The 21,463-nt window shown below is 41.8% G+C and overlaps 2 protein-coding genes across 2 annotated transcripts; one reads left to right on the top strand and one right to left on the bottom strand.

Annotated features, from left to right (window-relative positions):
* Positions 1 to 1,878: 1,878 nt before the first annotated feature.
* Positions 1,879 to 5,877, top strand: LOC311059828 (proton channel OTOP3-like). The gene is made up of 7 exons (XM_084077911.1): positions 1,879 to 2,392; positions 3,389 to 3,525; positions 3,845 to 3,903; positions 4,048 to 4,205; positions 4,366 to 5,060; positions 5,147 to 5,314; positions 5,408 to 5,877. The coding sequence occupies exons 1-7, from the start codon at positions 2,065 to 2,067 to the stop codon at positions 5,576 to 5,578; spliced, it is 1,716 nt and encodes a 571-aa protein (XP_083934037.1). The 5' UTR covers positions 1,879 to 2,064; the 3' UTR covers positions 5,579 to 5,877.
* Positions 5,878 to 6,422: 545 nt separating this feature from the next.
* hid1b (HID1 domain containing b) lies at positions 6,423 to 20,473 on the bottom strand. Its single transcript, XM_084077910.1, has 19 exons — positions 20,325 to 20,473; positions 18,945 to 19,094; positions 17,786 to 17,956; positions 15,976 to 16,095; positions 12,562 to 12,665; positions 12,342 to 12,458; positions 11,008 to 11,245; positions 10,552 to 10,608; positions 10,301 to 10,441; positions 9,550 to 9,640; positions 9,114 to 9,265; positions 8,889 to 8,967; positions 8,542 to 8,706; positions 7,963 to 8,190; positions 7,573 to 7,718; positions 7,402 to 7,482; positions 7,200 to 7,291; positions 6,890 to 7,048; positions 6,423 to 6,561 (listed from the first exon to the last, which is right to left on the bottom strand). The coding sequence occupies exons 1-19, from the start codon at positions 20,388 to 20,390 to the stop codon at positions 6,498 to 6,500; spliced, it is 2,421 nt and encodes an 806-aa protein (XP_083934036.1). The 5' UTR covers positions 20,391 to 20,473; the 3' UTR covers positions 6,423 to 6,497.
* Positions 20,474 to 21,463: the final 990 nt, after the last annotated feature.

Raw genomic sequence — 21,463 nt, forward strand, 5'->3', positions numbered from 1 at the left:
AGGAAAAGGAGTGGTTACGGAAAATGGAAACGCCCACTTTTCAGAGGGGAAGGCCTATCAAAACAGTAGTGGTTGCATGCTCCTCGAAGTGGTCGCCTTTGGGTGGTGCACTTTGTGCACTTTGTGATCTTTAAAAATCTAAACTTGTATCCACTGATGAATCTAAGGGCATCATAAACAGATGTGGTGAAGGAGACGTGATTGTTTTAGTTTTTTCGTTTTTTTTTAGACAGGTCACTGTTTGAATACCTGTTCTGTTTTAATGTGGATTTTTGTATTTCATATTACCATTGTATTTCAATAATGTGATTTTATGTTGGCTAACCAGGTCTCTCTTGTAAATTGTGAATTTGAACTCAGTGGGACTGCCTGTTTTTTAATGTATTGAATAGAATAGAATACATATCCAGACCCTACTGTGTTCTAAGGTCCTGGGTTGGTTTCAAACCAAAGATAACAATACAAAAATAAATAGTTATATTAACATTTAATATTTGATGTCCCACTTCAGTAAGTCTTCCAAACTATACACTAAACGAATACCAATTCTGAATGGTTCCAGTAGCAACATCTGCTGTTAGTTTGCACTACTTGGTGGCTCACAATAAGAAAATAATAGCCAGAACTTAAAGTGCTTCTAGGACTTTTAATTCATAGATGCGTACTCACCCATTGACACTGAAAATGTATGAAGCATTCTCAAATGCTTTCAAATTCGTAAAATACAGGGCGTACAGGATGCTCCTGATACATAAAACCATATCATTCTTTTGATATAAGCTGGTCATCAAAAGCCTTCTTCAGGAAAGAACGTATTGAGACATTTTTAATGTAGGGTCTAAACTTAAAGGAGTGTAAAACTCATTATTGCTCAACTGTTTGAGTATCTCTGCTCTATAAGAATCTTTATTTTGTACCACTATGGCTCCACCTTTATCTGCATTACGTAAAACAATAGTGTTATCTTTAGATAGGTCAATCAATGCTTTCACCTCCTGAACAGACACATGGGATACATTCATTATTTGTATTAGTATGAAATACAAATGTGACATCTTGGTCAACCAGTCTACAGAAATTAGCCACGAGGAATTAAACGTAGGTGGAATGAAAGTACTTTTAGGTTTCAAAGTTTTGTTGCCCTCAGAGGTTTTCTACTACTTGATGTCTAACTTTTTCATCCTCTGCTGCATTAAAGTCGTTCTGTATCTTCGGAGTTTGGTCACTAATTTATTCAACCATCTATTTATGTATATGCTATATTCGGTCTGTTTTTCTTTTTTGGCTGCAACATAAAGAACTCAATAGCATAGGGAAGGTGGAATTCCATTCTGAATATTCTGTATATCCTCAGTTGCTAACGTATACCTTATTTTTCTCTGTATATTATATATAGTCTATATTTTCTACCACTGCTCATACACGTATGAGTATGTGACAAATAAAGTCTGCGGATTTGAATTTTGAATTTGAATGTTATCAGTGACCTGTGAGGTGCTTACATAGCAGTGATAAGGACACATTTTAACTCTGCATGGTGTGTGTGTGTGGTGCAAACAAGCATTGATGTAAACAGTGGAAATGAATGCCCTTCCTTATAAACTCTACTACAGGATACATTCAGTAGTCTTGAAGGACCACAAATGTCTCCTCTTTTAACAACACTACAGACACATCTAACATACCTATGCTTGAGTATGTCCCTTACACTAAAACAGCAGAGATGTTTGTTTTGCTCATTGCCCATTAATGACTAATACAAATGATAAGACAAAGTTCAACTGTGGCAAAGTAAACCAAATTCCACAGGTGTGTCATGATTGTTTGTACTGTATGCCACACCTAGTCAAATTTGTAGTGTAGCACGTTAGGGCTTGATCATTTCCAATCTGGTCCCACATGGTGGAACAAAGACTTTTCCTATGACATAACGCTGGGAAATACGAGAAAAAGGCCTAGAAACTGAATGGAAAGGGAAGGGTGCAAGTGAAAAGAAAACAAACACAATTTCTCTGAGGGAAGCGAGTGAGTGTGAATCCAGATCCTCCTTCCAGAAGCTCAGACATGGAACCTTCTTCTAATAATGAACCAATTGACCAGTGGGACTCAACACTTCAAACTCAAGACCCGGACCCGGTACTGGTTTGGGCCCCCAGCGGCAAGCGGCTGCTCTCTGGACTGCTGGGTCTCAACGTGGTGCTGTTGGGGGCAGCGTTGGTGGCTGGCCAGGCTTTCAACCCCCTGGGTCTAAAGCATCAGGAGCCCCAGATCTTTCTGCTGTTGTTAATGGGGTGCAGTGTGATCTGGATGCTGTGGTACCTGCTTTGGGCCAGGAAGCAACCCGGGATATCCCCACATAAAGATCACCATGCCGGGGGGGTGACTGTCACAGGTGAGCTGTATTAAGATTATTTTTACTATGATGTATTTTAGTTGTTTGACATTCACAGTCCTCTTTCCCATTCCAAAGACTACAAATTGACAGAACAATTGCAAGTGTACTGGTATAAAATATGAAGAGAAATAAGATAATCATGACAGACTAGACTCACTTATCGCCATAGTCACTTTGAACATGAAAATGCAATTTCAGCATAATGTGTACCGATTGTGCTCCACTGCAACAACAGTAGCATAATCTGTTTTGTAACTGTGTATATAGGTCACACTTCAGGTAGGAAACAAAATATGATTATATTTATATTGTATCAGACTATTAGTGCTAGCACCCACAATATCCAGGTCCCTTAGCTTAAAGGACTATTTCACCCATTTTCAACATGTCTTATAAATATAAATGGTTCCTACCAGTGAGGCGGGTTAGTGGGCTTGTTTTTTTTTTATTATTTTAATGGGAGAACGGCTTCCATTGTAGCATGCTAACTTTCCAGGCATAGAAAGCCTTCGGTTTCTATTAGCTTGAATTCCCCATCGATGATGTCATTGGTAGACGGGTTTGTGAACTGTTCACATGTACAGTAGCCCTACTCTGAGACACAGACCAAGTAGACACAAAATGTACCATATTATAATGAGCATTAGTGAGGACCAATTATATGAAAACAGGTTGAAAATGGGTGAAGCCGTACTTAAGGCCCCTTAAGTACAGGAGTGCCCACTTTCAAAGATATAGCTTCCACCCCCCACCCCCCACCCCATGCTCTCCGAATGCTGTACCCTGTTGAGAAACACTGAGCTACTGTTCCATGAGGGCCAACATTACCTTTGTGTCTTTTAATGATTGTTATCATTATTACTATTGTCAAGCTACGAAAGTGATACAGTAATGTGACATTCACAAATGAGAATAAATTGAAATATAGTAGGATAGTAATAATTTATGATGGCCATGTTAATATATTAAACTGTTCTCTTCTTCTGCTCACAGTGGTTCTTATGCTTTTCGCTACATTCAGTCTGCTGCTGCATGTCTTCAGAATTGGTTATTTCATCACTATGAGGCAGTGCAAACCCGCTGCTAAAGTTATCTCCCCGTTCATCGAGGCTCCATTTCTAGCGCTACAGGTAATGATAATCTCATGCATAGTCTTTATTTGCCATTTTGAGTGATAAATGGACCAAGAGGGTGATAATCTTTCTCTGAATGAGTTTTGAGTAAGGGGGGCTATGGGTGGTATCTGATGAACACATAATAAAGCAATGTGTTGTTGCCCTCATGTTACCTTGGACATGCTGCATAGAACCTCAGGCAGGCTGATATGCCTGGCTGACGTGAATATGGAAAGATGAATGCACAGATGATAATGTATCTTATATGTATAATGCTTCAAAGATGGACTGTTTGTGAGTGGTCTTATTTAGCTACTACTTTCTTCTTTTGTAGACATATTTACTCTGGGCTCATTCCAAAGACTGCATTCATAAGCACAAGATCATGACCAGGTATATCGATCGGTTTTCATCAAATACTTTTGTTTGGTCAGATATAAAATATTTTACAGTGTTAGTCTGAAGGTACAAGAAACATCAGTGTTTATCCAACTTTATCACTGTGTTTAGATGGTATGTGACTTGGTGTTTCCACAGGTCGGGCCTCATGGTGACCTTATGTGCAGATCTTCTTCTGTGGCTGAATGCAGTGACTGAGGACACCATCCATCAAGAGATGGAGTTAGAGAAGGAAAATAGGGATGATTTTAGCAACACTAACTTTACTGAGACATTTGAGTCCTCCAATTCAGAAGGTGCTGCACGACTGCAAATGTACCTTTGTAACGTTAAATGAAAGTAAAACTGATGCACGACCGCAAATGTACCTTTGTAACATTAAATGAAAGTAAAACTGATATGCACCCATGTCAGCCTGACTGCTATCATGTAAAACCGCTGTTATCTTAATTCCAGGTGGGGGCAATTCAACCATTTGCCAGTGCAGTGCAACTGCACTCTGCCTTATCTTCAGGAAAGGCTATGAGATTCTTTATCCTTTCAACATTGAATACTACCTGATGGCCGGCTGCATGCTTTATGTGATGTGGAAGAACGTTGGACGCAGGATGAGTCCTGGCCCTGGGGCCCATCAACATGTGTCTCAGAAGCTGACGCTACGTATTGTTCACCAAGGTGGGGTCTTATTTGGCCCTCTGCTTGGTGCCTTGGTTTTCATAACAGGAGTGGCTATTTTCATCCTCTATCAAGTTTGGGTGAACCAGCGGGACCATCGCTTAACCGCCTTCCTGCTGTTTTACGGATACCATTTAGCCGTTATGCCTGTCATGTCTTTATGTTCCGTGCTTGGCTTGCTGGTACACAAGCTGGAGAGGAGGGCTGAAGAGGCAGGCCACAACCCCACTCGTAGCCTGGATGTGATTCTCTTGGTGGCCACGGCCCTGGGCCAGCTAGCCCTGTCCTACTTCTCCTTGGTGGCGGCCCTGGCGGTGGGAGCGAGTGATACCCTGGGGAGTCTCGACCTGTCCTACTCCCTCCTCAGCCTGCTGGAACTGATGCTCCAAAACATCTTCATCATCGGGGGTCTCCACAGACATCCTAGTCTGAGCCTTGCCAAGAGGAATGGAAGGCAGAGAAGCAGCATATTTAACGTAAGTTTACCCATATGTTTGCCCTCCGTAAATTGAAGGTTGCTTCTGTTATTTACTATGACACTAAATTAACAACTGTTCCAAAGCCTAAGAAAAAGGCACCTGTAGCAATGCAAGAGGCAAAGACCGACATCTCACTTCTGGAGAGGAACACATCAGCACCACCTGCTGTCCAAGAAGGGGATGGTAAAACATCATGGGCTAAGAAAGCAACCCAAGAAATATGCGCTTTCCTGATCCTTTCAAATATCATGGTAAACTACTGTATGCTATTTTTATCATCATAGTATCTTTCTCAGAATAAGAGGGTATTGCTGTAACACACCATTGTTGCTTCTTCCTTTCAGCTGTGGATCATCCCTGCATTTGGCGCCCATCCACAGTTTCAGAATGGTCTGGGGAAGCAGTTCTTTGGTTTCACAGCATGGTTTGTTCTGGTAAACCTGGGCCAACCTCTAGGAGTCTTCTATAGGATGCATTCTGTAGGCGCTCTGATGGAGCTGCTCATTGCTGCCTAAAAAGCCAGTTGAACACTAACAATGACTATTTCACTTTACACTTCGAAAACAAGACAATCATCTGACCTTAGACAATCATCAAATACAGCCAGTACAATCCACTTTGTGTGTCTGAAATTACCTGCAAAATCTTCAAATGAATCACACATTTGCCCTAGTAACAAAATCGAAATCAGACTTTACTGTATATCATACTTCACATACTGTATATGAATCATTTATTGTATGCCTTCTTATGTTACAAGACAGTATTTCCTTCATGTGTTTTCTTTTTCTCAGCCCATATCAAATGCCATCAACATTTTTTATCTGACTGAATACAAAACCTTATTCACATTTTCATCATGTTTGTGTGCTCTCATAGATCTCTGGGTGACCTTTCTGTCCCTATTTCCCTCAGGTTTCAGTTCATCAGAAAAGGCCAAGTTTCCCTTTTAGAAAAGATGTAAAAGGCTCCTTAGTGTACAGTAGCCTTCTTAATTCTGCTGCCAGCTGCTCTGACTGTGTCTGTTTCAAACAGTTGTCAGAGGCAAAGCACTCAAAGAAAGCTGTGTGTAAACCTGTGTGCGCAAACCTTTTGTGACGTACTGACAATAACTACTTATTGGCAAAATTAATAAATATATTTGTAATAGATTTTATATTTGAACTTTGCATCTAAAGATTGTACAGTTCATTTGGCATTTCTTTGTTTTTACTGTACTCATACAGTTTCATACAGTTCAGACAACAAAGGATTTCTTCTTGTCACTATTCTTCTGTTCGGTTCTGAACTCTGGGTGTTGGCAAAAGAGAAAGAGTCAATGCTTGTTTTGTTTACAATAAATGATGGCAGAATGTGAAATCTCCCTCTGAAGTCTTAATGCAGTCTTTGCTTCCCGTAAAGAAAGTAGCTGTAGATCTCACTGGTGAGTTTCGTCTAAATCCTCTGAATCTCAAAGAGTCTCACGTCAGTGTCATACCAGATTGGGGGATCCACATTCCTACAAGAGTCAAAGAGAAAATAATTTAAAATATAATAATCTGCTTATTGCCTTAAAATAGATGGTTGTTTTCATGAGCAACATGGTCATACGATGAAATATTCATTAATATAAATGCCTGTCACAATATTCTTTCATCACTTACAAGCCCTATAAAACAATGTTGTAAGCTTGTGGATCAGCCATTTCTGAAAAATGACAATATGTGGAGGATTTTTGAAACATTTAACTATAACATGCCCAAAATAGGGATGGCCCGGGGAGATTTTTTTTATGTTGTTTAATGTCTCTACAAGTACCGCAACTGCTTCTTTACCAACATGCTTACCGTAGATAGATAACTCCCCACATGTAGGTACGGAACCACATGGCCGTGCCGTCATTCGACTGGTACTTCCTGATGAGGATGGGATGGGGGACTGGCAGGAGACCCACTAGTGTGCCGTGTTGAAGGAATTTCAGGATTTCAGACTCATCTGTTAAGCCCCTGAGAATGACACAGACCACGCTCTAATCAAAAACAATCAACACACATCTTTCATACACCTAAAATGTCATCTGTTCCTCCCGATCTCAGTATCTATTCAAAATCTATTTTCCATTTTGAAAGATAAAATGCAAGCTGTGCAACATCTTACTTGTCTATGCAGATTTTCTCCACCTGAGGAACCAGAACTTGAAGCAGCCGCATTATGGTCTGTAGAGGAAGCTTTGTCTTCCAGGACATTACCTGAAAACATGCAACACAGCATAGCAGAACATTATATAAGAAACCACATAGAAAGAAATCCTGAAAATAAACACAGATGGAAAGATGGATAAAAATAAAGGCTGGCCCACCCAGTCCGGAGTAGCGCTCCATTTTGCGGTTGACAGGCTTGGCAGTCGACTCCTTGCTTTTTCCGAATCTGTATGAAACATCTGAACAGCAAAGCAGTTTGAAGTTAATAATTCAAACAAAGCAAAATCTCACATATAACAAGAAGGAAAAATAGATTTTCTGGGCTTCACCTCATCATCTCTGTCTGTAATGGACTCTGTATCGCTGTCTCCTGTGATGCCACTACTGTCCATAGAGGTCTGTGGATGATCCTGCTGGACAGCAACCATGGTACCATCTTCACACACCTGGGACTTCTCTGTCAACTTGTCAATTGCTAAAAGACAGTGTTCAAGGTGTTTACCATGGTGTTTCTTATTTATTGTCACATGCATGTACAATACAGTTGTAACAATATTGCAGGCAGCGAAATTATTGTACTTACAGCTTCCTCAATGTAGAAGAAACATTTATGATAGAATAAAAATATGAATGACAAACGACAATTCTATCCATCACTGATCAGATAGTAAAAAGAAGTAGCATAGTCTGACTTGAGAGCAGAACAATATCATTTATACCTGGAGTGGCCTCAAGACTGGTTTTGAGTGTGCCTGGCTCAGTGGGCAAAGCAGGTGTGGAACCCTCCATGGACAAATCTTCTGTAGAGGTGGTCCTGGATATGCTGGGTGCGCCCCTTTTCTTCCTCTGTAAGGCCTTCTGAATGGATGCCTTGTCAGAGGGCAGGTTGGCCAACTGGTGGAAGATATTACGTTTGCGGATTATGGCATACACCAGGTTGCAGTTACCTGTGAGGGCACAAAATAGAAGTTATATAGCAGATTAACATAATGCATAATCCAGTCAAAGTCATATCCTGCCATTTTTAATTGGTTCAAATTACAATAATTGTCAAAAGAATGACCAAACATAAATAATGCATTGGGTCCATTATTTAACAACATCTACTTGTTATAGCCACATCTTTAACCACTTACGTAAGCCAACTTTCAAAAATAGCTGATCATAAAGCTCACAATATGTGTCACGATGACACGTTGTGAGCTTGTAGATCGGTTATTATCGTTTCTTCCTATAAAGACATGCCGAAAATAGGGATGCCAATTAAAAGTGTTTAAGTACACCATCTCTGTTCTCACCATCAAACTGATATTGTATAATGTTGTTGAAGACCTCAAGCAGGAAGAAGATCAGGTGGTGATTCTGGGAAGAGGAGAAGAGGAACCAGCTGGTAGAGAAGGCTTCCAGAAGGTGAAGAAGTTTGTTGGCTGCCACCATGGACAGACTCTTCAGATAAGGCGATACTGTTTACAAAATAGGAAGCCAAGTACATCCCAGAATGAAACAACTAATCTGGGCTGACGGTAACAAAATTGTCATTTAACAACAGATGTGTCTCAGTTGCATCACTTCTCAGTCAATATACACACTGTAGCTTCAACATTCAGTCAACAGGGGGTGATATAGTATTTCACGTTTCACCCACCATTCACAATTATAGTGAGCAAGCAGTCGAAAAGGGGCTGTAGGCGCTGGTGTCCACTTGTTATGATCTTGTGGAAGATCTAATGAAGAACAAATAGAGCCAATAGACGAGTCAAGCTTTCAGTGGGATGAAATATGAATTCACAGGCAAAAACAGTGAGTCAAGCCTTCAGTGGGAGGAGATATTCATTTACAGGAAACCCAAATGTGATGCGAGGGCACTCACCACAATAAGCAGGTCTGCATGGGTGCCTGTGAAGACAGGGATGTCCATCGGGACACGGACAGTGTAAGGCTTGTTCAGGCGCACGCCAAAGTTCCTCTCTCCACTCAGCAGCAGTAGTATGAACACACCAATGTGCATGAGACCAACACGAGCTACAGAAGGGCACAAACAATTTAAAAAACCGGATGCTTGCCGCCTAGCTAATATGGAAAAGCTCGTCTGGGCAGAGGATACACCTGAACATCAGATTTAAATGCCTCAATAGAAGAGACCAACTCCAACCACCGTAATTGTGTTAAATATGTTATATTGTATTAACAGTCTCTACCATACAGAATTTTTCAAATGTCATTTTATTAACAAAAACGTAATGGATTGTGGCTTTAAGAAACACAAGCGCACACAAGGTTTACACAAGATAGTTTGTATGACTCACACTGGTCTGCCCTGGCTTCGTTCAGGTAAAACAGGATTGGAACCAACATATCCAACACATCACTGCTCTTCAGCACAAAGAACAGGAATTTCTGAAACACAGATTGTTCTGTTGGGATTAAAAGTCCATAATGTACATTATAATAACTACTTGGCATAATTTATGTTACACTTTTTTCTTTCTTTTTTTAGATTCCTTATTATTTGCTTGTGCTCACCACATGGAGGAGAGCAAAGCGATGATTAAATAAGTATGCACTGTAAAGATTGCATCAGGCTGCAAATACTCCAGTCCAGATGAAACAGGAGAAAGTGAGCATCATCCAAGCACAGCTGTTCTGTTCTTCCATTATGTCAAGATCGTGATTCCCAGTAATCTCACAAAAAATGACACTAGTACGAAATTATGCATGTATTCTTGTCAGAAGTGAGCTGGACGTGACAAAGAATGAGAGACAAGCACTTGTTTTACCAAAAATAAGGGGGAAGTGCCATGCCCCACAACACTGTCCTAGAATGGATTTTTAGTCCTTTATATTTAGTTGTATAACAATTGTAAAAATAGCCAATGACAATCTACAAGCTCAGATTGCGGCGTGACACGTTGTGAGCTTGTAGATGTGTTATTTTTCTTTTTAATTATTTTAAAGAATTGCCCAAAATAGGGACGCCGGGGTTAAAGTGGTAAAAGAGCTCATAGTTATAGAGAAGGCTGAATCACACCAAAGATCAAAGTGAGCCTGTCTTCACACCTTGTTGAAGTCACAGAGTTTCCAGAAAAGAATGAGCATCTCTTGGTGGAAGTTGATCTTCTTGGTTGAATGGGGCAGGTACGTCTGCACCAGGGGATTGTTAAGCAGCCTCCCTAGGCCCTTTAGGATGAAGCTAAAATCCTACAAACACAAACATCAGAGATGAAATGTAGTCTTTGTCATCTTATTATCTTACACTGTATTCTATCTAATGGCTCCTATAAAAAGCTAAATGGCGAGCCATATCTTACCTCTTCTCTGTGTATCCTGGACAGGTAATTTACAAAAAGATTATCAGGTCCAGAGGGCTGTCAAAAAAGTGCAAAGACAGGAATTAAAATGTCAAAATGGAAAGTAGATTCAAGAGGGTTTATTTGTCACAGTACAAACAGCCAAATATTGGTGTGGCATCCTCTGCAGACTGCCAACAATTAAATAACAATATGACAACCAGATAATAATACTGGATATAGCAACAAAAACAAATAGTACAGGTTAAGAAAAGACAAGTCAGGGTAAAATCTTTTAGCAGCAATAATGAGTGTACTGAATATAAGGGAGAATAATCTTTTGTCTTCTTTGCTTTTCCTACTGTATGTGATCAGTACTTCAGCTTGAGACTGTAGTATCACACGTGTACGGACTTGGCTTGTGTGAGGGCTTAATATGTATACAACACATGAATGTAGATTACTATCATGGTTTACCTCCTGGTCCTCTGTGGGAGAGGGAGAGGGAGAGGCAGAGGCGTTCAGGGCCTGGAGCGCTGCACTGGCGGCCGAGCCGGCCTCCTGCTCCAGGGTAACGATAAGGATCTGGACAGCCTGTTCGACCAGCTGCTCCCGGTGGTCGGAGAACACCAGGTGGTTGTAAGGGATGCCGTACCCCACTGGGTCGTAGGCACACACCACGTTGAGCAGCGAGGTGAACAGAGGCAGGGCATGTCTGGGGGAGGAAGGGATGAAAGAGAGGTCGAGGTCAGTGTGCAAGTGCACGTGTATGTATGTGTTGTTGTTGGAGTAGGTCTCCCGCCAGCATTGACACAGATGTTATCGGAGTTTCCACTTTCTACCTGGCGTCTTTATTTTGGGCATGTCATTAATTTAAAAAAAATCACACCCTGTGTGAAGGAAGCGGTGCCTTTGGGGCGGGGCTTAACTCATTTCAGTTCATCCCTATTGGTGGTCTGAGTCCACTTACCAAATTTGTACTTGGTAGCATGCTGCAAACTGGAATAATGGCTGTTTAAAGCCCAGCCAATGGGCAGACAGAGGGGGCGGGGCTTAAGTAATTACAGTTTGTCCCTATTGGTGGTTTTAGTCCATGTCCAAAATGTGTACTCCGTAGCATGCTGCGAACTTGAGTTATGGCTGTTTAAAGGCCAGCCAATGGGAAGACAGAGGGGGCGGGGCTTGAGCAATTCATGCTCGGCCCGTATTGGTGGTCTAAGTCCACATACCAAATTTGGACTTGGTGGCATGCTGCAAACTGGAGTTATAGCTGTTTAAAATCCCGTGCTCATCCCGTGCTCATACGGGCGGACGTCCCTGGGGGTCCCTGGACCCCTCTTTGATAACCGGTGGCACGTGTGGCAAATGAGAGGAGAGATGGCATAGGCAATCTCCAAGTCCGTGTGTGTGTGTGTGTGTGTGTGTGTGTGTGCGTGTGTTTGTATGTGTTGCTTCTTTGCCGTGTTCATCCCGGGCTCATACGGACACACAGACGGACGGACACACAGACACACAGACACCGAGTCAAAGCCACATATAGAGCGGTTGGCACCGCTAAAAACGAATGAAATGTAGAAAACAAAGAATTTCAAAGATTGTCAAATTTGTGTTTCAAAAGTGTTCAAAAATGTTCATCACATTTTTCAAGTATTTTCAAAATAGTGAAAACGTGTCACAATATGACACCCTAACACTAACCCTGCTAATTCAGCTGTACAGAGGGTGGTTAATGCCACAAGTTTACTCATGCGTTAAACTTAAGTGCATTGTGTTATGAGGCGGACATGCATGCGTGTGTGTGTGTGCGTTACCTATTATCAGTGGAGCAGAAGAAGGTGACCCAGGGATTTAGGGTCTTGCTGTCGGAGGAAGGGGGCAGGTACATGGCCTCCGAAAAACAGGTAAGAAGCAATTTCAGCAGCTCTGACCTGAACAGGAAAAACATCAGTTGGAGCTGGATGATGAAACAACAACAACAGAAGGAAGGATAAGTGCAAGAGCAAATGAGTGGAGAAAAGAAGAGTCCTTTACCTGTGGAGGTCATGCAGGTAGTTGAACGGTGGCGACTGCGCAAAGCCAACCCCAGCCTCCCAGATGTACTCACAGCTGTCTATGGACTCCATGTCCTCTGTATCCTGTTGGAGAGGTCACAATCAGCTTCTCTATTCTGGGCATATCATAATAGGTTAACATTCGCCGAACATAACAAATCTACAAGCTCACAACGCGTCATAATGTGACTTTGTGAGCTTATAGATTTGGAGTAGGGGAAAAAGGAGCGGACCAATTAACTATAGTCCCCTGCGGGACCCCTGTCAACGAAAGATTAAGAAGAGGTTAAATATGGTTTAAAAATGTAGTTTTCATGAAGATAGCCTATTATGTTTAGCCCCATTAGGGTGTAAGGATGATAATGTCGGTGGGTCATTTGGTTAGTCAGTCTCTCTAAAATTTACTTGGATTGCCATGGAATTTACAATACATTATGGAGGATGAATTCACCAGAGTTTGGTGATCGTATTTGGCCTTTCCTCTAGTGCCACCCTTAAGGGCTGATCACACAGAGACTCAAAACAATTGGAAAAACAGTGCATTGGGCAAAACGGCATGGTGCACCTGTGGAGCGGACCTAGATGCATAACTGGTTGGTCAGATAATAAATCATGGGGATTTGATTCAAGCAGATGTTGATTCTTGAATGTAATATAAAACTTTTGTCTGTATTTGCCATTGTACCTCAGTTCCTACCACATCTACCAGCATCAAAACAGGAATGAGTGGTGCAGCTCCACATCCTGCACTCAAAAGCTGAGAATATTTTTTACTTTCATGGTTTACATTAATTGTTAAACATTCAATGAATTACCCCCGTCCTCTAGGGGCAGCTAGCAGGACCTAGAATCTTTTAAAATAGCCTTTAAAGCCTCCGCAAGAGCCCATGAAATGAATTGGCAGCACCTAGGTCAAGAACAAACAGTCACTTATGCCTCAGTAAAAGTAGCAGACAGGCTCAGCATGGTGACTGTGCTAGTAAGAGCAGGATTACGTAATGAAAGGCTGAATGCAGTTTGTGGCTTATCAGTCCTCAATGAGTGACTGATGAATTGTGGTAGCCTACTTGCAGTCAAATGTGAGTAGTATACAAACTTTAGGTGTTGCTACTGGGGAGGGCAAATGGGTACACAGTAAGATAATGTACAGGGACTCATAAGCGTGATTTTTTTTACACTCTTTACTGTGTACATACAGTACATGTTTCATCATTCACAATTTTGGCAGCAGCACTATACACAGTACATGATGAGTATTCCTGAATGATATTCTAACTTCAAGCTAAGTGTCCACATACAGACACACTGCAAAGATACAGTAGATTACACACTGACACTACACAGTAACATCAACCAAACGTAACATTTACACTCTCAGAGTTGAATTAACACTGAGGATTTTACTCTGCCATGAACAGTAGCAGTGTTAACACTTACTCCTACCATGTGATTCAATGAGTGCTGACAATATCCATGTATGACACCTCAGCAGAGATAACTACAGCTATTTGAATACACTCGTTGTTGCTCTGAAAGGGCACCATGCCATCGACTTGCACACAAAGGCTCCTTCGTATGCGTTTACTTTGCACCCATCCAGCTGAAAGCTTAACCACATTAACCCTGGAGTCCCTATTTGGGGAATGCCATTATAGGTGAACATTTTTCCCCCCAAAAAACAAACAAGATTGTTCAGATATCTTCAAAAAATGATTTATTTCAAGAAATTGAAAAATGTGCGATGCCTTGTGAGCTTTGAGATCGACTACAAACAGCCAAAGTGTAAATGAAGGCTTAAGTGGTTAAATACGAAGCATTCAAGGAGGCCCAGAAAATTCACAGCATGCGTCCAGTAACTCTGTGTGTGTGTGTGTGTGTGTGTGTGTGTGTGTGTGTGTGTGTGTGTGTGCGCGCATGTGTGTGTACGCGTGCGTGTGTGCGTGCGTGTGTACTTGAACCCATGGGGACAAATAACAGCCCCTGGCCATTTTCCAGCCTCTACGACACAGTTTCACACATGCTCCATTAAGTGTGACATTTTCTTGAGGTGATTGTGAGTGCTGAGCGGGTGGCGGTCAGAGGCAGAACCCTGTTGGGCGACCATTTTCTCTCACACACTAAACATCCACAGGTGTTTGCTTAGCGCGGATAAGACGCATCCGCCCTCCTGTCCTCAGCCCAGTTGACAAATATGGCCATGGGCCACTCCTGTGTCTCACACAGGGGAGACTCATTGGAGTCACTCATTAACTGTGGCCGACAGCTCAAGAGGTTTGTGTGAAGGAGGAGAGAGTTAACAGGTACACGCCACAGGGATAAACAGAAGGGACTTAACACACCACTCTAATGCCTGCTCTACATTAACAGAGAATATTGACTATTGACATTGATGTAGCTTAGAGAGGCTACACCAATGTACACACAGTTCAATGAAGCCAGCTGTCTTCTGTGTAACACTGCTTTTTCAAGCATTTTTTTTCTATTATTGGGGAAAAAAGGTCGCTTTTATCGAAGCAATGACCAAGACCAACCTAATACTAGCTACACCCCATCTGTGGCAAACCAACAGATACTGCCACCAAGAGCCCTGTGCTCTGGGAATAAAAGTGGAAGAAATCCACCAAGTAGTTTTTTAAAAACTATTTTTGTGGGAGTAAAATGTTAACCTGACTCCGCCAGATGGGGCGGTATTGAGTTCATAAAACAAGTGTGTGAAGCAAGCTTCTTCCATTTGGCGGAGTCAGGTTAGTAAAATGTAGTCTAGGCAGAATTTCAGAAAATGTCCTTATTTAAAGTGCTGAAGGCAAATCGTGTTAATTTAGGCCAGGGTATACATGTTTTTAGGGGTATTAAGGGGGGCTGAATCCAAATCTGCTGTATACCCAGCTAAAAAATGAGTTCAGTGAGGGGGTTGGTGCGGAAGAATTGCAGGGCTGGGGTGGCCCTCAGGTGGGTGGGTTGTGGGTGGGTGTGGAGGTAAGAGGTGAGGCTGGAAGTTCAGGGAGTCCTGGGTTGTCCTTCTCTCCCTTGTACAGATTTGATAAGCTCAAGATTCGGGGACTGAGCTTGAGTTAACCTTTTTGGAAATCTGACCTACACTAAAGTGAAAGATGCAATCCAGCCAGTAATTTCTGAGACACTTTGTTTTGGACAAAAGCGGTTGACGGACCGACCGACCGACATACCAGACTGATAACGAACATCCTTAGGAGCGGCTAGCGGAGCTAAAGACGTCATTCCCAGCTTCTAATAAACTATCCAAAGGAAATACCATCCCAATTCATCATAACTGGATACTTAATATTGAGCTTGGTGTTTGGGCACTGGATGCTCCGTAATGAGGTTAGTTCAGGCAGGCATATTTGAGTGTCTGCCATACATAAAGTGCACTCACTGCGCTGCCCTTCCTGTGGCTCTGGACGGTGAAGTCTGGACAGAAAAGGAGGTCCGCTATGGCCAGCAGGAGAGACTCGGCCAGGGGCCGCGATCCGTCATCGTCGCTTTCATCCAGACGCTGAAACACACAGGTTAAAAGAGCTAAAACTCAAGACTTATTACCTCAGAAATCAAGCAATTTTATCAGTTTGTAACAACAGTAAGTGAGAAACTTCCTGGAGAGCCATTACACATACCATCATACCAACCAACGCTGGCACACAATTCCATAACATTAACCACTTTCAACCTGCCATCCTTATTTTGGGCATGTCATTATACTGTAGGTGAAAATTATCACAAATAAGATTTTTATTGCCCATTTTTGCCATGCGACACCATTGCCCAATGAAGTAGAACCCCTTTGCTTATTCCCAAATACAGCTCTGTATTTTACCTCACTCACACTTTAATTAGAGGTTATTTAATACCTCCCTAATTCAACCACTGGCCAGGAGGAGTGGGAGACACAATATGGGCAGTGTTCAGAGCGTGGTCCCCTCTAGACTAGGTAACAGGAGACCCATGTGGCCAAGTACACTGCAAAACCCTGTGTCTCAATGCAACCCTGAGAGTGTAAGAATGGCCCTTACACTCTTAAGTTAAATGAATACTCAGGATTTTGCAGATTATGGTGGGGGATACAGTCACTGTCCTCAGAGAGCCTAGCTCGAGACAGAGACCTCTGCATTGGTCTCAATTTTACACCCCTGCGAGTGTGAGAACACTTTGAGATATCCAGAGAACACAGCCACTTCCTAGCAATTCACAACTGAGGCTCTCAAATGGCCCAGATGCTTAGATCTCCAAACTGCTGAAACAGGTGCCGACAGATAACTACGTCGACAGTCGGAGGATGAATAGAATTTCTCTATCTGCTGCTTTCAGGTCATTGGAAGGTAAACACAACTACGGTAGTAGCAACCTTAGGTCTATGTGTAAATGCTACAATAACTTTGCATATTCGTCTACTAATTAACCACTTAAGCCCTATCTTATAATTTGCCATACAATGGTGTTTCACAGTGAAAATATGCGACACACTGTGAGCTTGTATATTTGATATTTTTGACAATTCAACAATTTTTACCTATAATGACATTCCAAAAATCCAGCAGTAGCCTAAGTCTGTGAAATGCAGCAGAAATATGTCACATGGGAAGACACAGCCTCATCTTATTTTACAGGAGAACCTCCAAATGTCAATATGATACAATAAGCCTGACTACAAGAAGAAACCGTTCTGCCATTTTAAAGTAAATGACTAAAGAATTGAAGTGGTTGTTGAGATAAGAACTTCAAAACAGTTTTTTTTGCGACATCAATACAACATTTACACAGCAGCAGGCACACAAATACAGTTTGTTTTGTTATTTAACCAGGACTTATTGCAATCCTATCCTGTTAAGTGTTCAATCAAATGTTTGTAGTGGCAACATATTGCTACCCAGTGGGCCATATGAGCTTAAAAATGTCTAGTCGTCAATTCATGTAATATTATTACTGTGATTAATTAAACCTGGTATAATTGCTCACATACTGTAAATTTAATTATTTTCACATCCCCTCGGCAGCAGGGGAAAGGCGGAAACATACTGTACTGGGGGAAGTGAGTGACAGAATGGATATCATTATGCAAGAATTCATTTAACTCTGAAAAGGAGTGAAAAATGGACCCTTGCGAGTCAATCGTTACACTACTCTGGATTTTGACGTGTTCTTGCTTTGACTGATCCATTATGCTTCTGTCCTGAGTCCCACCGTCTTACCCCAGATCTGCCAGCCCCGGGAACACTGGACCAGAAGAAGCCTCTCCAGTCTGCGTCCTCAAAGATGTACGGCAGGATGCGTGTGAGGAGGCGGGTGCAGTTCAGGACGGTCTGCTTCTCTTTCTCTGAAGGAGTGCCAGACTCTGCTCCCTGGACCAGCTTTTCTACTGCCTTTGAAACGGAGAACAGCAGACTGCAGTTAGCCACACGATAGGCAGTAAACAATAGAGCGAGCACTGAAAGAAGCAGGGGGATGTCACAAGGGTCCAGAAAAAAAAGGAAGGACAGCTTGACTTGTTTTTGAATGATTTCATCCAGTAGTTAATGCAATTACATGGTTGTGTTGAAAGAAGAGGTAACCTGATCATTGGGTTCGCTCTGTCAGCTGCTATGACTCCAGCTTGTAATACAATGTGCCATTCTGTGTTTAAATCACATTTAAAACTGCCCAAAGATGTTCTGAGATGTTCTTTATCAGACTGAGACAGATCTGTTCTGCACATACGGTTCAATTTGAACACTTTTGGAGAAGTGAAATTAACATTTTGATTGATTTTATTGTGTAATTGTTTTTGGTATGATAAATTTGGAAAAGTCTCGTCTTGTACTGTCTACAATACTGTAGCATACTGTAAACATACATAATGTAACATAACGTGCATTATAGACACTTTTGTTGTATATGTGATGCTGTAATATACTTTGTAGCATTCTTCCAAATACTTTTTCTTTCACTATAGGCTATATACTGTATCAGAGGAACTTGTATGGTATGCTTACTTCTTGATCTCACAGTCTGTAGAAACTCTGCCACCATAGTAAAATCCTCTGTGTTAATTTATCCATTTTTAACTATGAGCGTGCACAACTGTAACAGAATGAACCCTTACGCGTCCATTTGGTTACATTTGTAGTGTACGCACTTGTATGGCTGTTTTGACCCTATAGTGTATATAGTCAAGACCCTCAGTGTGGGAACAACAAACACCTGCATTCCTGTTACCAAGACTGTATCCAAGGCTAGACAATAGATCCACTAGTAAGACTAGTAAGACTATCGGGGGTGAACAGAGACACATGCCATGCAAATATGCACTTCCTGCACCTTACTGGCAAAAACAAGTCTCCCACTGTAGAGAATTCCTTCAATGAGTATTACCTTATAGCAGAGGGTTGCCAGATTTGAGGGAGATTCCTCTCTGACAGCTCGTATCTCAGCTGCGGGCACGAGGGCAAAAACATCCTGGACCGTGGTGGACGCGTCGGCCCAGAACTGGTCCCAGAAGGCATCGTCTGTGGCTTCGACAGGCTGGGCACGAATGGGACAAAAAACACAGCTTTGTGGTCATTCTCATAACGAGCTTTCTCTGACTGCATGTGCCTGTATGTGTCTCTGTGTGGGAACGTACATGAGCTTGACACAAGCACAGAATCACTGGGAACTATTTAATTCTAATCAACACAGCCAACTCCTCCACTGTTGTATGACATAGCGTTCTCCCGATGGCCGATGAGTGGCACAGTGGGTGTGATGCTATATTATTCTTGGCTGCCTAGGTCCTATAAGTAGAAGAAACTATGGAGTGTGATTTGTTGCCATTTGTTTTGTAAACATCAGGGAAGTCAAGTCACACAAAATAAGTAATCCATTAATGTCATTGTGGATTTGAGCTTGGAAATATGTTTCCAAACTTTCCAAAACATGTTCCCAAACATGTTGTTCAAAGAATGACAAGGGAAAACAACGGTTCTTGACTACAATAAGATCCACACTCAACCAGACTTAGTATACTGGTATATCACAATATCTGAAAATGCATAAAATAAAATGTAATAAACCCCAAAACAAAAACATCCCAGGCCTGCATCTAGAATTACTGAGTTTAGCATCGTCTCACCAGGTCCACCTTAAATGCACCTGCTCGTGAACATAATACGTTTGTGTTTGCCATTACAAAATAATTTAACTACGTGTACATAGCCTACTGCATATAATATATACTATACTTTCATATCATACTGTTGGTGATCAACAGTAGCTGTAAAAAGGTCAAGGACGAGGTTCGACTAGGGTCTGGGGACCTTAGTATAATTTGATTTTCAATTGGAATTTACTTTAAAAGAAAACATTTTTTTCTGATTTCATTAAAGTATATTGTTTTAATTATTTGTTTCAAGTCAATTACAATTGAAAATCTAATTATACTAAGATCCCCAGACCAACTAGAAGGACGACTACGTGTCTGCTCCAAATAATGGCAAAGAATCCCCCTATCAACAAGATAATGTAAAGAATGTGAATAGGCTACATCATAACTATAAACAATTCAGAATAAAAGTAGCCTATATCTCTACATTCAAATTCAACCTTTCTTTAAATTTGCTTTATCCTACATTGCGCGTCATCCAGGCTGCAATTTAAAGGCTACCATCTGGCACCCGAACTTTAATCTACACACAAAGACTAAACTGACCATAAATACACAATCTAAGCGTTACATTTTTTTTTAAGTGTTTGTATATATTTTGTTAAACACACCTGTGTCTTGGTTGTGAGTTGGATCACTGCTTTTCTGAAGTGGAGTTTGGAGTCACCGTTTCCCATTCTTTCTCCTCCGTTGGTTTGGGTTTGCGGTGTGAGTGATCGGTGCGTCTCCTCTCATCCACCACAGTCTGAGTTGAGTTCAGCCTGCAGGCAGCAGGTCTCATGTTGCTTGGACGTACCACGGTGTCGCGCCCCGAAATACCCCGATCTACAAGCGCACAACCCGCCGCGGCAGCAGCGCCTCGTGAGTTTGTAGATCGGTTATTTTCAGCAGCTGCGCTCTCCCACTGCGTTGCCTTTCAGCTTTGAGCAGGATCCACACACGGGAGACTTCCGGGATCCCATTATGTACATATTTGCTCTCATTTACATTCATTGAGGATTCAATTATAAGGGAAACAAACAGCATTGGCGACGCAGTTTGACCTCAGTTTAAACACGTTAACCTATCATTATAAATGTGTATTGTAAATTAATATAATACTGTGTGTGATGTTAGTTTGTGGATGAGCAGCAAGGGCTCAAGTGATGATTCAGGTGTGGATGATGAGCACTGACTCAACTTCAAGCAAGTGATTGCACTGCATTCTGTGCTGGATGAGTGCAAACTTAACGAACACTTGACAAGATAAAACAGTTACTTTATTACAAGTTACAAAGCGTTTCCCGGTGGAGTTGGACGGCATCACAAGCTCAGCCCCCGGGGGGAGGGTCTCGCCAAGGGGGGAGTTAAGTTTTTGTTTTAAACCCATCATCTTGTGTAACTTAGTGTTTACATAGGCCTGTATTATATTGTGTAGTTTTGATTGAATGGAGGGTGGGGGGGGGGGGGGGTTGCAGCTATGGGGGACCAACCAAATAGTGATTATACCTTCTTTTGTTTGGTCAGCTGTTGAAGCTATATGGCCTTTCCCTTCGGTATCCAAAAACAAAAGAGGCCTGGATGATGGTCCTGGAAAATAAAACAAAATCTTGTGTAAAATGACGGTTAGACAGTACACCAAAATAGTTCATAGCCTATTGTAATTCTCAAAGTGATTCTACCTTTTGGCTAGCTCTTGGTTTCTGGGTAAAGGCCCAGGTTGGTAGATTACAGTAAGGCCTGGCTGCTGGTCCTGGAAAACCAAACAAAA

This window comes from Gymnoscopelus microlampas (genome assembly GCF_963454915.1).
Source record: "Gymnoscopelus microlampas genome assembly, chromosome: 14".
NCBI classification, from domain to species: Eukaryota; Metazoa; Chordata; class Actinopteri; order Myctophiformes; family Myctophidae; genus Gymnoscopelus; species Gymnoscopelus microlampas.